Genomic DNA, 16,619 nt, shown 5'->3' on the forward strand with positions numbered 1-16,619 from the left:
TGACAAAATCCATCTATGGGCTAAAAAAGGCGTCTCGTCAGTGGTACCACAAATTTCATGAGGTGATTCACTCTTTTGCTTTTGAGATGAATTCAGTCGAGGATTGTGTATATCACAAGTTCAGTGGGAGCAAGTATATTTTCTTGCTCTTGTATGTGGATGACATACTACTTGCCACTGATGATGTGGGTACCTTGTTAGAAACCAAGAAATTTATGTCCAGTAATTTTGAAAGGAAAGATCTTGGTGAAGCTTCATTTGTATTAGGAATTCAGATACACCGAGACAGATCTCGGGGTATTCTTGGATTATCACAAAAGAGCTATATAGAAAAGGTACTTAAAAGATATGGCATGTAGGATTGTAAACCAATGGATACTCCAGTTGCTAAGGGAGACAAATTTAGTCTTAGTCAATGCCCTAAAGGAAATCTGGAAATTCAGGAGATGAAAAAGATCCATTTTGCATCAGCTGTAGTATCCCTTTTGCATCAGCTGTAGGGAGTCTTATGTATGCTCCAGTTTGTACGCGTCCAGATATAATGTTCATAGTTGGGATTTTAGGCAGATATATGAGTAATCCAGGAATTGATCATTGGAAAGCAGCCAAAAGGGTCATGAGGTACTTAAAGGGAACAAAAGAAGATCAGACCAATTAGAGATCATTGGGTATTCTGACTTCAATTTTGCGGGATGCCAAGATAGTAGACGATCTACTTCGGGCTATGTTTATCTATTGGCAAGTGGTGCAATAGGTCAGTCGTGTTGTTCTCCAACGACAATAGGAGTTTAGCAAAGTCGAAACACATCGACATTAAGTTCCTAGTTGTTAAGGAGAAAGTACCAAGTGGACAGCTTTTCATAGAACACTTAGGCACTAACTCCATGATTGCGGATCCTCTTACAAAAGCTATCACACCCAAGGTCTTTCATGAGCATACTGCTCACATGGGTGTTCTACAATGTGAGGATTTTTTGGTTTAGTGGGAGTTAGAATGTGTACACTTTTATTATGTTCTATGTAATTTCAGTATTATGTATGGATACTTTGTATTCAAACTTCAGTTGATTGATCATTCAGTTTGGTATTCTGTCTTTATACTTTGTACAATAAGGTTTTATGTTATTATTAAGGATCTCACTAAAGTTAAGTAGGACCAGTTGAAAATTGACATGTACAGATCATATTCATGTGATTTTCATGCTACACATTTCATGTTGAATCTATGTCATTTAGTTGTGTCAATGTTGGTGATCATTGTTGAATTAGTCATGATTGATATGGTGAAATTCACTGTGATTCGATATGGAGACAGGACTAATGGATGGGATAATCTAGGTATGCCTGAGTCATAATGGCAATATTTAAGCGCCCGATAAGGATAACACGTATGGTGAATCATATATGTGACCAGTGGGAGATTGTTAGAATTTCTGACAATTTATGGGTTATAATTCTATATAATTGTTTTATGGTCATTATTTAATTAGCCAAATATAAAATGGTCTTCAAGAATTAATTTGGTGGCTAAGGACATATGTGTCATGAAATATTATAAGTGTGGATACCTTCGGGCAATTTCTGATTTGATGACGGGACTGAATTAGAATTATTGCAACTTAAGTAGTAACCGTTTCGTTTACTTTTATGGGTTATGGTCCCCATTTGTAGAGTATCAGGTTTTGTTGAGTAGGGTGATGAGAATAAAGGTGAATTGTGAGGAGTTATCCATAAGGATATAACACACCATCACAATTCCATAAGGAAGACTCTTCATCATAACACATAAGCTCTCTTTGGCTTTCTCATTCCCCTATAGAGAAGCAGAAGAAAAACCATCAGACTCTATCATCTGGAAGATCATCATACTCACATACCTTCAAAATTCTAAATGGCTAATCAAGGTATGCTTTTCTTCTTCACCATGAAATCAATTGGGGTTTCTTCGGTCTGGATCAGGGTCCATTCGGGTTTATGTATGGGCATAAACATTGTGTTATAGGAACAAAGCCCTGATCATTAGGTTTTCCGCATTCAGTTTATGGGATTACATAAGTAATTCCAATAGTAAAAGCTATTGTGATTTTATGTCTTGAAGTTCATAACCGATCCTTATGCATTAACTTATAGGGTTCTCATATCCCTTATATGTCAACTGTTTGGATATCTACTTATTAAATTCATATTTGTTATCAGTTTTAGAAGTCCTATGTGTTGTCAGAAATTAAATCACTTATTTTGTAATACCCAAAATAAATAGTCAATATAATAGTATTAAATATATGATATTGACCTTAATTATAAATCCAAATACCAAACTTCCATTTCGAAATTTATCTCTGTCCATTACATTTGTGTGCGTCTAGGAGTGCCTATGGATACATGTATGTGATATTTGCAATTTTATTAATATCATATCATTCATCAAAATAGTCAGGGTACTGATATAGTAATATAGTAATTTAACTGGTGGTTCATTAATAAATCGCATACTGATGAAATTAGATATACATATATTTTATATTAACATTAATATTAAAAGTCAATAAAGAAGATAATAACTATTTTTATTTATATCATATGTTAAAAAATGTATAACGTGTTTTAAATATATAAAAAATGTATTAGTTGTGCATTTGATCCTTCATACCAACATTTTAGTAAAAATAAATCATTTTCATCAAAAAATTAATTTTAAATGAAATCAGACGGTATGACTGATATGGTTGAATTAAAAATGGTCGGTATGGCCAATTTTAACGAGTTTTGACCGATATAATTGCATGGCCAGTATAAATATTATATCGTATCGGTATTAGGACTAGTTCACCAATTTCCGGTTGAACCGGTTCTAATAACAATGGATATTTGACCTATAATTTTTATTCCCTTCTTCCATATTGTGTATTTTAAATTATTTTTATCAACAAATAGAGATGTTGATCTAATGATATATTTTAAATTATTTTAAAACAACACTTACAAGAGAGATAATACTCTAAAGATATATTAGTTCCTTAGCTGCGCCATAGAGGGGAGATATTTGGTTATTATACGGGGGAAAACTACTTCTATCCCGTTGTAATAGTCATCAATAACTTCCCACCTTCATGTCAGATAATTGTGTCATTGATCACTAGGTCCCTGGGATAGGTAGGATTGCCAAACCTCCATTATTAATCCCGGACTTATGCTTTAAGAATTTCTGTTTTTGGTAATAAAGTTATGCATAATGTTGCTTTGATTGCACTCAATAATTACAAAAACTAACATTTACGAGGAAAAAACTTTATAGATGTACACCAAACATCCAAAACTTACACGTGAAAATTGTGAAATCACAAAATAAGGGGGACACATTGAGAAACTTAACCTGCTAACATGTTATATTTTTTAAATAATTTATGAAAAGAATTAAATATGTTTTTAGCCCTTGAAAAAAAAAACAATTTCCCCTATGAATGTTGAAAATAACAATGGAAATTCTAGCAATTTTCTTCTGTTGGTAACAAAAAAATGATCCTAAGAGGTGATGTATTATTAAAGTAGTTGTAGAACGTCCTAATGAGTGATTAAGATGGAGCAAATCTTTTATCCCAAAATGTATATCATTCTATATACCATTTGATTTTCAGAATGGGATGATTCTTATGGTGATTAAGATAGTGGTAATATGCATGATTAAGGGGTGGCAGTGGCAAAATGATGTGATTCATATGTACGACAACGAGAAATATTTTGTTGGTAAAGACACAATATTGTTTGTAATGTTTGCAATGCGTTGGTAGCTATAATAAAAAAAATAAAAAGGTGTAGATGAAAGCTTGATGCTTATGCCATGATGGTGATCATGATATACCCATATGGATAGGATCCATTTTATTCTATTGAAGAGCGTGGTAAATGGATAAATTTATATGGATTTGAATCTTGATGAATGGATGCAAAGTTATTTATTAATCTATATAAATTTATTTACATATTTTAAGTTATCAAATTCCTTCATATTCAAACTTAATGACTTAATGGATTCCAATTTTTCATGACTCCATTTTCATGTATTTTGGTGGATCAATATCCAGTCCATTTGATTTTTTATTGGAACTAAAACACTATTGACAAAATTAATTTTTCAAAAACTACTATCTCAATAAAATATTTTTTCAAATTACATTAAAAACACTTTTAAAATCATTTAAAAAACATTTTTAAAAAGCATGTTTTAAAAAAAATATTTAAGAAAAAATGCTTTTTTTTTGCTTTTAAAAAAATTAAATTGATTCCAAGAATGTACAAGCATGTAACATTTAAGGTTCTACGAGTAAAAAATTTAACAAACATTTATATATATTATAGCTTAAGAATAAACTTTTAATATTAACTACATCCAGATGTCCTAAAATTAATCTCAATTTAATAAAATATTCAAAGTGAATGTGAAAATCATGGATGAATTTGGATGAACTTAATTTTCTAGAATATTAAATGAAATTGAAAAGCAAAAAAACATCATTTTTTGGATGGTTTGAATATTCATCCAATAATTGATTGATTTGAGTAGATGTATTTTCTTAGGTTTAGATGGATTATAGATAATGGATAATTTTGCAACCTCTATAACTTACTTTGGATTGCATGTTAATGGATTAATTTGAACTTATATTGCACTAAAGTTATCCCATATTTGATGTTGCTGAACTTAAAAATATGTTTCTTATACTTTGCTGATTGTGCTTGATCAGGCTAAAAATCAAACCTTCAACCATGTTGAATCTTGTTATATGTTCCAAAATCATGTTAATTTTTGGATGTCCATGATCCTTGTTCTACAACCCCACATAGTATCCTCTATTTGATTTTTAAGAATCGTTAATTAAAATCAACAACGTATTACGCAAGAGCTAAACTGTTTTCAGCCTTAACCACGCTCTTGCACTGGAACTTTATTTACTTACACTACAAGGAAATAAGAACTTTACCATTTTTAAGTTAATTGTACAAGTTTAATATCAGGTCCTATGAGATAAATCCACTTAAATTCATCATAGCCCGGCATACATACGGGAAATGCGTTGCATTATATATTATAAGTATTCATATTATATAAAATGAAAGCAAATATATATGTGTATATATACATATAGCAAGATATATTAAGACGGTTGATACTGCATATTCCTCGTATGGTCATACTGCACAAGATGAGACTTTCTATCTTGCTATAAGTTAATTTGTGCAATTCTCTCCAGGCTCCTACCTAATAGGTATGACCATACTAGGAATGTAAATATATTCAATCTTATTCTTGCAAGAAGAGAAATGATTTCCAGGAATTTAACTTATAACCTCAGGCCATACAACAAATAACCTTATCATTGTTATTTATCAATGTTTGTGTTGGATCAGACTGCGACCGGAGAGCTTCCAACCACCAGGGAGTTCCATTATTACATAGGTATGAGAAGAGGGAAGAGTCCAAGTGAGACACGATGTCTTGAACCAAAACTTTAAGGCATTAATTCCATAGGCTACCTTATCATTGTTATTTATCAATGTTTGTGTTGGATCAGACTGTGACCGAAGAGCTTCCAACCACCAGAGAGTTTCAGTGTTACATGGATATGAGAAGAGTGAAGAGTCACAAGTGAGACACCACGTCTTAAACCAAAACCTTAAGACATTAGTTCCGTGGACATTTCCTTCTTATAAACTCTTTCACTCCTCCCCACATATCGAATGTGGGACTCACACTTCAATAAACCTAACCGTTTGGGTAATTTGTTTAGACATAAACTAGAGCTGTAAGTTGCTTTACAATAATCTACTTTTGTAGCATAAGGGCACAAAAAATATAAACTAGACAAGTATATACTACATTTCAAATTTATATAATCTCACACTAAAGCATAAAGCATCTTATAAAAACATTTAAAAGGATACAATTATAACCCATTACAGAGTAAACAATTTTCCACTATCAATGAACCATCAAAATACTAACTCAGAATATGTTAAATCTTCTACAGAAAGTGAAGAACCTTAGTTATTAACAACGAATTATTACAAGATGTGCATGGTCCTTGATTGTTAATACTATAAAAGACTGTTACATTTTCAATTTACCAAATTCGTAACATAAAACCCTTCACCTAATTATTGGGTGCCAGCTTGTAGTAACAACTGAGAGTATATATATCCACCAACTCTCTGTTTTACCAATGCTACCTGTTAAACAATTCAAGTTTCAACAACAAAAATATGAAGACATTGTAGCAGTTCAAAAACAATAAACAAGGGGTGCAAAAGAAAGTGATGGGTTTCATGAAGGTAGCACATGGCCTACATTATAAAGAAAACCTATGTCTGAGAAAGTTTAGTTGCTTGAATCTCCTAGGTATTTGTAATTGGATTGTCATAATTTGTAATTTCCGCCCTGTGACTCTTATGGTTGTACAACTGCAAAGTGAGGGGAAGAAGCTTTGCCTGAGAAAAGGGTATCTAGGAAGTTGAGAAAAGAGTGAGGGGAAGAAGCTTTGCCTGAGAAAAGGGTATCTAGGAAGTTGAGAAAAGAGTGAGGGGAAGAAGCTTTGCCTGAGAAAAGGGTATCTAGGAAGTTGAGAAAAGAGTGAGGGGAAGAAGCTTTGCCGAGAGTAGGAATGGGGGAATGGGCAGAAAGTGTTTGGCCCGAGGTTGAGAACAGAGGGGAAGAAGCAGTATGTGTTAAACGTGTTTAAAAATAAGGGCAAAAAAGACTTTCCCTCAATAAATTAAGGTTCAACTTGAAGCAAAGTTGGAGCAGGTACTGACGACTTCACCACTATTTGACCCGCGACAGGCACAACGGCCATCTACACCGCAAACTATCTTTTTGTCACAGGAAGGGCCGACAGCCACCGCTACTCCGCTATCTCGGAGCGATAGCACGCGATTGACTACATAGAGGGAATAGTAAGCCGATTAAGGAGATTGAACTTCAATAATAATAATCGCAAAACCTGCCACCAATAAAACTAAAACCAATGAAACTTGTGTGATTATAAAAGACAATATTTAAATGTCTTGAACATGTTTTAGCTTCAAATTGTTAGGTTAAATTTCTTCTCTTTTGTAGTAGTTAGGACTCTTCAACCCATGCTAACATAACTACCTCACTTGAATTAAATTGATCCAGACTTTAGACATACATTTAGGGTCAGAAGTCAGAAGGTTTTTTGCTTCATCAAAACAAAAAACCCAAATAGGTGGTAAATCTTATTGTTTTAAGAAAATTTCATGTCATGTACGAATTCTAATGTTTTTATGGGTATGTGGTGGTTATTGTTATTATTAATCAAGACATGAAGCATGCAAAGATAGATAATTATATGTATGTGTTTAGATATTTTTTATAATAACCGTTAGGCACTTGTACATTGCACGGGCTTAAAATCTAGTTCTTAACATAAAACACTTACCCTGATTCTTGATGATTACCAGTTTGTTGTATCAACTGAGAGTATATATATTCATCAACTCTCTGCTTTGCCAATGCTACCTGATAAAAAGATCAAGTTTCAACAACAAAAAATATGAAGACATCATAACAGTGCAAAAGCAATAAACAAGAGGTGAAAAAACTTAATCTACGACATAAAGTTTCAACCATATCATTACTCCAAAAAAAAAGAAATTAAATTAGCATTTTCAAAACTCTCCCTCTACTCCAATGCTACCTGATAAAAAGATCAAGTTTCAACAACAAAAAATATGAAGACATCATAACAGTGCAAAAGCAATAAACAAGAGGTGAAAAAACTTAATCTACGACATAAAGTTTCAACCATATCATTACTCCAAAAAAAAAGAAATTAAATTAGCATTTTCAAAACTCTCCCTCTACTCCAATGCTACCTGATAAAAAGATCACGTTTCAACAACAAAAAATATGAAGACATCATAACAGTGCAAAAGCAATAAACAAGAGGTGAAAAAACTTAATCTACGACATAAAGTTTCAACCATATCATTACTCCAAAAAAAAAGAAATTAAATTAGCATTTTCAAAACTCTCCCTCTACTCACCCCCCACCATGAAAACACCAAGACGTGGCAAAAGGAGGACCCTCACTGATTCCATTGTCATTACAATCTAGAAATCTATGAGAGCCAGGGGACTTTTGTAACCTACAGCTAAATGGTGGTTTGTACCAGCAACAAGTAATCTCACAAAAATCACATCTATTTTGCTTATTCTTCCAGAAATATCTAAAGAGTAAAACTCAATTATAAATAGATCACCTGTTCAGCACTACCACCAAATTGGATTTGCCTATGCTTTTGTTCGCCTTTTCCACCATAAACCTGCAACATTTTCCAATAGATGAAGAGATAAATCAGATGAAATAGTTCAGGGAAATCAATGATTTAATAAGAATAAAATATAATTAACAGAAACCGAATCAGCAACAATCATCTTAAGAATAACAGCATATGTTCAATGAAGGATACTCTGCCTATCGCTCGACATATATGTATGTGTGTGTGACTGACAAAATTATGTGACGGCCAACCGATCATTTTATATTTCTCTCTTGAATGGTATCAATAACTATCAAGAGAAAACCCTAAAATTTTCTCTTTTCCCCTCAAAAAACATATTTTTTCCCATCTGCACACCATCCCCTCCCACCTACAGGTGACTGTTTAGTGGAATTACGAATATCTCCATGCAGCTATGCAAGGTGGATGAATGAACACCGCTGTGGTAGCAAGTCACACTTTCCAGCATTATTTGTGATTGACAGTGATATTTCCATTGATGTTTGTAGCCAGAGAGAAGTTTTCTGGTGGTAGGCAGTGTTTACCAGTGCTGTATGATGTTTTTTGAGTTCTGAGCAGGCCTAATTCCATTATTCTTCTCCGTTGTTGGGTTTCGTTCTTGGCACAAGTACAGTAGAGACTATGGCCGACAATAATAGCAGGACCATTGAGAAAAATACTAGGCAGCAAAACTGAAGAGTAAGAAGCAGAACATTGTTTCTCATTCTGATGCTAAATCTGAGTAATAGGTAAATGACTCGGTTGAATGTGAACTCATGTGGATATATCATTAACTAGAGGAGCCTGATGTTGGGATCACTCATTGTATGAATATATAGTGTGACAATTGACAACCAAGCTGTTTAATATATATAGCTATTAACCCTGCCTTCCACTAAAGAATGAAATACATAGAGAACATAGAGAGGTGGATTGTCATTTTGTTAAGGAAAGTTCCAACAAGGGAGGATCCGGAAATCATTAGAGGGAGGGTTCCAGTTTGCTTCAAAATTCATTATTTCCACTCACTTCTACACATATTGTCTCGGAAGTCTCATCAAATGTTATATTGCTTTTCTAAAACAATAGTATTTACCCAGTACAAAAAAGGTACTCAGATATTGTTTCGTACCTTACATATTTATGGGCTATAAAACTTATAAGTAAACACTATCATGATCTTCAAGTGCAAAACTAGTAGATTTTCATTGAAACAATGAAATAATAACAATCAGTATTGCTGATGGCGGCTGGCTGCTCATGGCGTTTGCCAAAATTCCGCCATCATGCCTTTGTGGATAGGGCTGTGGGCAAATAGTGGATGTCATCATGGTGGTTGATAGAAAAAATATATATAATACATACAGAAAAAATAAAGTAAAAATAATAATAGCATAAGCCGCATAAAAACATCATAGTAAGGCCACAAATAACATTACATATGGTTCAATAAAATTCATCAAGTATCATGATTCTATAAGGTCACTAGAAAATTAGAATTAGGGATAATAAAAAGTAAAGTGAGCAATACTAACAAGTCTTATAGAGACGAAGTTGCTTGGCCAACATCATTCATCCTTCCAGTATTTAGATATGTTTGGCCTTGGCAAGCCATTGTGAAGCAAAGAGATGAAGCTGAAGAAAGAAGAAAGATGAAGTTGCTGACTTGCTTGTCAAGCAGCAGAGAAACGAAGTTGAAGCAAAGCAGGGAGACGAAGTTTTAGCCTTTCTGGTCACGCCGGCCGTTGGAGTTGCTGATCATGCCAGCGTTGAGTGAGAGAGAGGAAGCAAAGCAGAAAGAGAGGTCCGAAGGAGAGAGTGAGAAGGTTCGAAACAGAGTGAGAGATAGGTTCAAAGCAGAGAGATTTAGGCTTTATAATTTTTTGGGTAGAACCAAAAGTGCCCTTAAAAACTCCGAAAAACCCCAAACAAATGTGTGCCCGACATTTCAGAAATGCACCACCCTACCACCATGGCTGTCCCAAAATCCCCAAATGTCAGGCATCCCCATTTAACAGCTTTTTTCGAATGGTGTTCTTCCTGGAACCACCATCACTTTCCACCATGGCGGCCATTTGACAACACTGATAACAATATTTTGTGGGTAAAATGAAGACTTTTTTACATAAATTATGTGAACACTTTGACTTCTAAAAAAATGGGATAATTAGTTATCATATGTCTAAACCAACAATCACTTAATGTTGTTCAACTATCCTAAAAAGAGTGAACATAATTTACAAGACACTAAAAGAATATTAAGGACAATTTACATATACATATGATGACAATATTAAGGAGAGCTGGTCGATACCCATGGTTCCCTTCCCCTCCCCGGCTCCAACGAAGACTGATTTAAAAGTGTGTTGGAATTAGATACTAGTCGGCAGATATTTTCCCTACAGCTTTAGTACCGAAGAGAGTGGGTGCTATGTGTAACAAGCTGGGCATGATTGATATCTATGTGCTATCTTGACGGGCAATGTCAATGTGATAAATGTATAAGGGTACTGTAATCTTATATGTCTTATGCCTATTGCAATTGTGTTAAGGCCTAGCCATTCACTCCTATTTCTCTCTTGACAAATCATCTAACTTATATCATACATAATGGAATACAGACTCTGAAATTAAAAAACTTCTAACATTAAGATCCAAGTTAATTTATTAATTTACCTACAGCTGAAACAAATCAAGTGATCAAACATGCTATATACTGTTAGAAAATCCTCAACACTTTGCATAATATTAACATAATTATCAATTCTCTGGGTATATTAGTAACTAATGTATACCTTTTGATGACAACCTCGGGGCTGCCTTAGAATTAGGATCGATTTAGCTTGAAGTCTTGAGTTTTTTAAGTTGTAATTCGGTTTTGGTGAATTATGGGGAATTTGGGGTTGTTTTGGTGAGGGAAGTGGAAAAGATTAGACGGGGGAAGCGCCAGCAAGAATGCTTGATAAGCTAGTGTTATTCGCCACAAGCTAGGAAGCTTGATAAGAACTTGTTAATGGTGGCCACGGCCAACCTAGGCTTTTTAGGAGAAGTGCTCTCAACTAAAACAACTCAGATTTAATCAAAATTCAACTTAACTTTATTAATGACAATTCAATTACATAAATAGGCAATCTGAATGTCTTGGGCTGAAATAAAGACCAAGTCCTAATTAACTTGCATAATGAAAAATCCTAATTAAAACTTAGGCTAAAAATAGATATGAAATAATAATGTAACTCCTAATTAAATCAGGTAAATGGTTGAGTTGTGGTGGCTTGCTCCTATTTTTAAGGGATTTGAATCTGACCCAATTTTAGTTGATAGGAAATAGATTATCTCCTCAACAAACCATATTGAAGATATCTTCCCCTTTTTAGCTTTGATTTATCTCTTTTGGCCAACCGAAATGATGATAGTTTTCCCTTGAATTTCTCCAACCGTGTTGCTTAAAGATAGATTAGATTTGACCAATTTGAAATAGGCAAATCGTTTCCCAACCGTGTGGATTGATTCCAATCTGATTTAGGCATAGATATTTTACTAAATCTCCTTCCTTATCTCTAGGCCTTGCCATTCCATCATTGTAGCCGTGACTAGTTACCCTTGAACCTAGGTGAACTACTTGGTCATGAATCTGGACCATGTTATATATGAATCACAACCCACATTACATGAATTAAATACTAACATTTTTGACATCAAATAAACTAAACTCCTAAGACTATATGAGAATGCAATCTCATTTATTTGATTCAATGGAAATAAAATAAACCTAAGTAGAAAGTGACCTAAGGACATAAATGTCCTTCTCACATACTCTCTCCTGGGTCAATTGTATCCTTTGAGACTTTAAGGACCCCTGCCTTGGCTTTGGCCCTAGTTGTAGGATCATCATGACTTCTCTTGCCCTTGGGATCAAAGACTACCCTAGGAGGGTTTTTACATCATCTTTATGTGGTGCACTGGAAAGTTAACATGGGATCCAACAAGTTTCTCTCAAAAAACGTAAAAAATACAAGTCCAGCTTCAATATTGGTTGTCTGTTTTACAGTCTTAATTTTTAATGTGGTCCCAAATACATATATATATATATATATATATATATATATATATATATATATATATATATATATATATATATATTGCATTCCTATTTCTTATCCTGTCCTAATCCCCTTTATCATACATATTTCTGATCCTGTACTAATATTGAACTTAATGGCGCACTTGAACATGAATTCAAGCAGCACATAAACCTTCTATATGACACCAACATTCTAATTGATCACATATCTAAGCCATTGCTGTGCGACAATACAAGAAGTGATTAAAAGACTAACCTTGATCATTGCTCCAGACTCATTTCTGATCCTTGATATGTTTGCACCACATCTGCCGATCAATCCGCCAACCATTGTTTCCGAAATCAGCATCTCGAATGTAACATAGTCAACTGCAAGATTGGTTGTCCTAGAGATGAAGTGGTTGTAAGACAATATTCAAAACTTAATATAGCTTCTAAATGGCAGCAAAAAGTTCTCTAGTATAGAAAACATTAAATAACCTGAAGATGGGTCAAGATATGGCTGGGATGGTCGGATTGCAGCATAATTGTAAGTTGGGCTAATTGAAATCACTTGTCTTGGGGGGTTTTCCCTAAACAAAATTTGAGTTGAACTAAATTATGAACTAAATTCATAAGTAAATTGGACACATGTTCAAAATCTATACAAAAGTTCACTACCAGACCTTAGCTGATAACCTATCTCCTCCAAAGCCTTCATTACTGCAGGAAGATCTCCTGATAGCTGAATTTAACAAGAATGTTATAAAAAATTAGCAATAAATATAAAGAAACATAAAAAAGATAATAGCTAGAATGGCAGAGAAAAACATCTACAAATTTTCAATCCCCTTATGGATATAACCCTTGTATTCCTACAACCTTTTCTATTACCTCACCATTTACCCCTTATCTCACTTTCAAATTTCAATCCCTCTCCTTTTTTTATCACATCACCAATCATATCTATCACTTTCTTTCCCTTCCCTTCCTATCTCTCTCTTCTCTGCACCTACTTACACCCCAATTTGGGGTGTAAGACAAACATTTTCTTTATGAATAGGCATAATCAGAAATTCACCACGTCTGTTGATCTAATTCAAACTCTCAAATCATCTAAGAGACACTGGACATTTCTTAAAAGTTCATGTGGTAAATTACAGTAAAATGAACAAGAAAACTGATTCCACATTCATTAATATAACAGAAATAAAATTGATTCCATATCTACATTTCAGTGTGAAAACCTGTTCAGTTCAGTCTCAACTCTCAATGAAAACCCACATCCCTTGTCATATCATATTGGTTAAAAAGGTGAAGTCAAAACATCTATGGCGAAATCAAAGTTGCATAATAATCTACAAATAACTAAAATATTTCATATGAAAATTGATAAGCCTCATTTTAGACATCCCACCTGTACTACTCTATCAGATTCATGGGCAGAAGCACATAAAGGTAACTGGTTTGGTGCAAGAACTGTAACCGAGGCACCAGAGGAGTTCCTCAACTTTTCAATGTTTTGACCAGACATCCCAATCAATCCACCTGCCTGAGTCCCAGCAATCAAAAGTCTTATTGTATTGGCAGCAACATGTCCTGCAGTAACTTTTGATGCATCAAGACTGCTATCATCTTCCTGTTATATGGAGCATGTCTTCATCAATTCATCTCAGCAGCAGCAACAAATAAAAATAACACCGAACAGGGCTACTTGATTATTAAGTGAAGTTTCACAAATATTGGTCTTTAAAACACTAACAATGGCCATATGCCATGATAATTTCAGGACAACGAATAGGTAAGACCTCTAACCAGGTTTATAATTAAATCAAGTATACTGTCAGACTGTGATGCATGGATTCAGCGACATATATCTTATCCAAAACAAAATACCATGCAGGGATACAGAAATAAAGGTATGTAAAGGCATTATCAATGAAGTATTACAAATAAATATTAGATTTAAGATTAAAAATACTGTTCAAAGTGAATTCATTAAAAGTACAGTTCTGGCATGTTTTACTATTTTAGAGCTTATCCTTTTTATATGTCATGTTCAAGGAAGCTTTCTAACACTGTAAGGTATTTCAATTCATTTCTAAAATGGTTAAGCATTTACCAAAAAGCTTCGTCAAAATATTTTTCCCCAAATAGATGGACATATAAGGGCGGGACTAGATTAAACAGCAGCATCAGTGCTTCTTAGGTTTTAATGCTAGAAGATTAACAACAAAACCATTTTATTTGAAATTTAAACACACTACACTATTAGATGGTTTTAGCATACGTTATAAAAGAGAATGACACAACCAAAAGATTCAAAAGTCACAACAATCTTCAAATCTCATGTCTAACCATGCATTTTATAGAAAGTATGTGAGTAAAGGGTTTAACAGTGTTTAACCAATCAAGACTACCTTACCTTCAAAATTAAATTGGCTATTTGCTCTAGAGCTTTCTCTGCATCAGTAATCTTTTCATCGTTGTCTTTAGAGCTAATAATGATAACACGCTCTTCATGTCTCTGCCAGTGAGAAAACATGGGATGGATCAGAGTTGGGTAAATGCTGATTAGTGTGAATAATAACTAGACATATTTATTTATCTTAAATTTATTAACTGAACATACACTGAAAGCCAATTTAAACGCTTCAATCCAAATATTACCATAGACCCTTCACTGATAATCAGCAAAACTAAATGATATTTACATCATTAGACAAACATGTGATTTGATAATATTGAAGCTAAGAAGTTAATCAGGATAGGGAATTAGGGATAGAGCAGTAGGATTGGTTATTCTGTCTTAAAATAAGCATACAAACACATAGAATACTCCCCAAACGCCCCAATTTACATTTAGAATACTCCCCAAGACCTAAACATAATTTTTCGAACTGAAAATAACAAAATAGGATGGGTCACTGCACAAAGGTCTCACCTAATGGGTTCGGAGATGAATCCCCAATGTACGTATCCTTATCCCCACAAGCTACAGATAGGGTTGTTTCCAGGATTTGAATCTGTGACCTCTTGGTCACTAAGCAACATTCTTACCATGCGCCCAGCTGCCCTCTAAGGGCATGTTCATGAGTTGAGTTTTGGAGAAGGAGGAAAGGAAAAGGGAGGCCTGAGAGCCATGAAATACACTAGTGAGATCACTCTAAGGCCTTCTCTTTCCTCTAAGACTCAATTCGCAAACAGACCCTAAACACCAAAAACAACAAAACCCAACAAAAAACTGCATTTTTCCCTTTCAGCTACTAAATAGAACTACACAACGCACAAGCATTTAAATATAAAAAACATCAACTTAACTAAACATAATCCTCAAAACCCAAATTATACACAGAAGATAAGTTCAGCCATAAATTGAAACAAAATATTCAACAAAAATAAAATATCTTCCCTAAATTTCTCTCTCCCTTACACATCAACCAAAAATATTGCTCCATAAAAACCTAACAAAGAACTTACAGCAATAGCATCGGCGATTTTGATGGTGGCTCTGGTCGATTCTCGGATCCTCTGAATCCGGCAACCTTCCTTCCCAATCACCTTCCCGATCTGCCGCGACGGCACGATGATCCTGAATATCACATCCTGGCCCTTAACACGCTTCGCCGCCGACAACTCCGCCGCTACTTCGATTCCCGGCGCCTCGTCCTCACGTCGGCGCTTAGAAGACGAGATTGGATATCCGGTGGAACCGGCGGCGGAGGTTACGGCGGTTTCTTGGACGGAGTATGGAATCTGGAATGGGATGTGATAGGGCATGTGCATCTGCATAGGGTATTGCATTTGCATATGCATTGGGTATTGGTATTGCATAGGGATTTGTTGTGAGATTGAATTCTGCTGTGGAATTAAGGGGTTTATCGGAATTTGACCTTGTTGCTGCGACATTGGTGATGGTGATGGTGGTTCTTGATTTTCGAGGAAGAAGAAAAGAGGGTGTTATGTTTTGGAGAGGAACATAGGGTTTTTGTTAAGATGGATTTACCAACATACCCTTTATTTGTTTTTAATTTTGCTTATGGCTTTGGGTATCCAAGTAGTACACACTACTCACCTCATCGCTACTTCGCTAGAAATCAAGTAGGATAGGCAATTTGGGTTTTCTAGAGGATCCTACGCTTTTGTGTGAGTATGTAGCGATTTGATTTGTCTCTATTAGTCCAAATAGTTCATTGTTCATTGAGACAAGTTGTGTGTTGGACATTATTAAAAAATCTGTTACTTTTGTGATTACTTG

At 34.5% G+C, this 16,619-nt stretch overlaps 1 protein-coding gene across 4 annotated transcripts; it reads right to left on the bottom strand.

Moving 5' to 3' along the window:
• Window positions 1–5,917: 5,917 nt before the first annotated feature.
• On the bottom strand, window positions 5,918–16,366 carry LOC109340945 (poly(rC)-binding protein 4-like). 4 transcript variants are annotated; one of them, XM_019578714.1, is made up of 10 exons: window positions 15,842–16,364; window positions 14,787–14,888; window positions 13,779–14,000; window positions 13,048–13,106; window positions 12,863–12,954; window positions 12,639–12,751; window positions 8,278–8,340; window positions 7,455–7,534; window positions 6,201–6,225; window positions 5,918–6,149 (listed from the first exon to the last, which is right to left on the bottom strand). In XM_019578714.1, the coding sequence occupies exons 1-9, from the start codon at window positions 16,268–16,270 to the stop codon at window positions 6,222–6,224; spliced, it is 1,164 nt and encodes a 387-aa protein (XP_019434259.1). In that variant the 5' UTR covers window positions 16,271–16,364; the 3' UTR covers window positions 5,918–6,149; window positions 6,201–6,221. The 4 variants fall into 4 exon arrangements, 3 of the variants coding, with proteins under 3 accessions (XP_019434259.1, XP_019434261.1, XP_019434260.1); XM_019578716.1 differs by lacking the exon at window positions 7,455–7,534 and having other exon boundaries at window positions 15,842–16,366; XM_019578715.1 differs by lacking the exon at window positions 7,455–7,534 and having other exon boundaries at window positions 5,918–6,225; window positions 15,842–16,366.
• Window positions 16,367–16,619: the final 253 nt, after the last annotated feature.

Source organism: Lupinus angustifolius, unplaced genomic scaffold (genome assembly GCF_001865875.1).
Source record: "Lupinus angustifolius cultivar Tanjil unplaced genomic scaffold, LupAngTanjil_v1.0 Scaffold_289, whole genome shotgun sequence".
NCBI lineage: Eukaryota > Viridiplantae > Streptophyta > Magnoliopsida > Fabales > Fabaceae > Lupinus > Lupinus angustifolius.

Bases quoted from the DNA above. Each gene is read 5' to 3' on its own strand.
- LOC109340945 (XM_019578714.1), bottom strand. From the start codon at position 16,270: ATGTCGCAGCAACAAGGTCAAATTCCGATAAACCCCTTAATTCCACAG. The intron at 14,001-14,786 runs GTAAGGTAGTCT...TCCATATAACAG, and splicing joins TAGCCAATTTAATTTTGAAG to GAAGATGATAGCAGTCTTGA. The intron at 13,107-13,778 runs GTGGGATGTCTA...TGTTAAATTCAG, and splicing joins AATCTGATAGAGTAGTACAG to CTATCAGGAGATCTTCCTGC.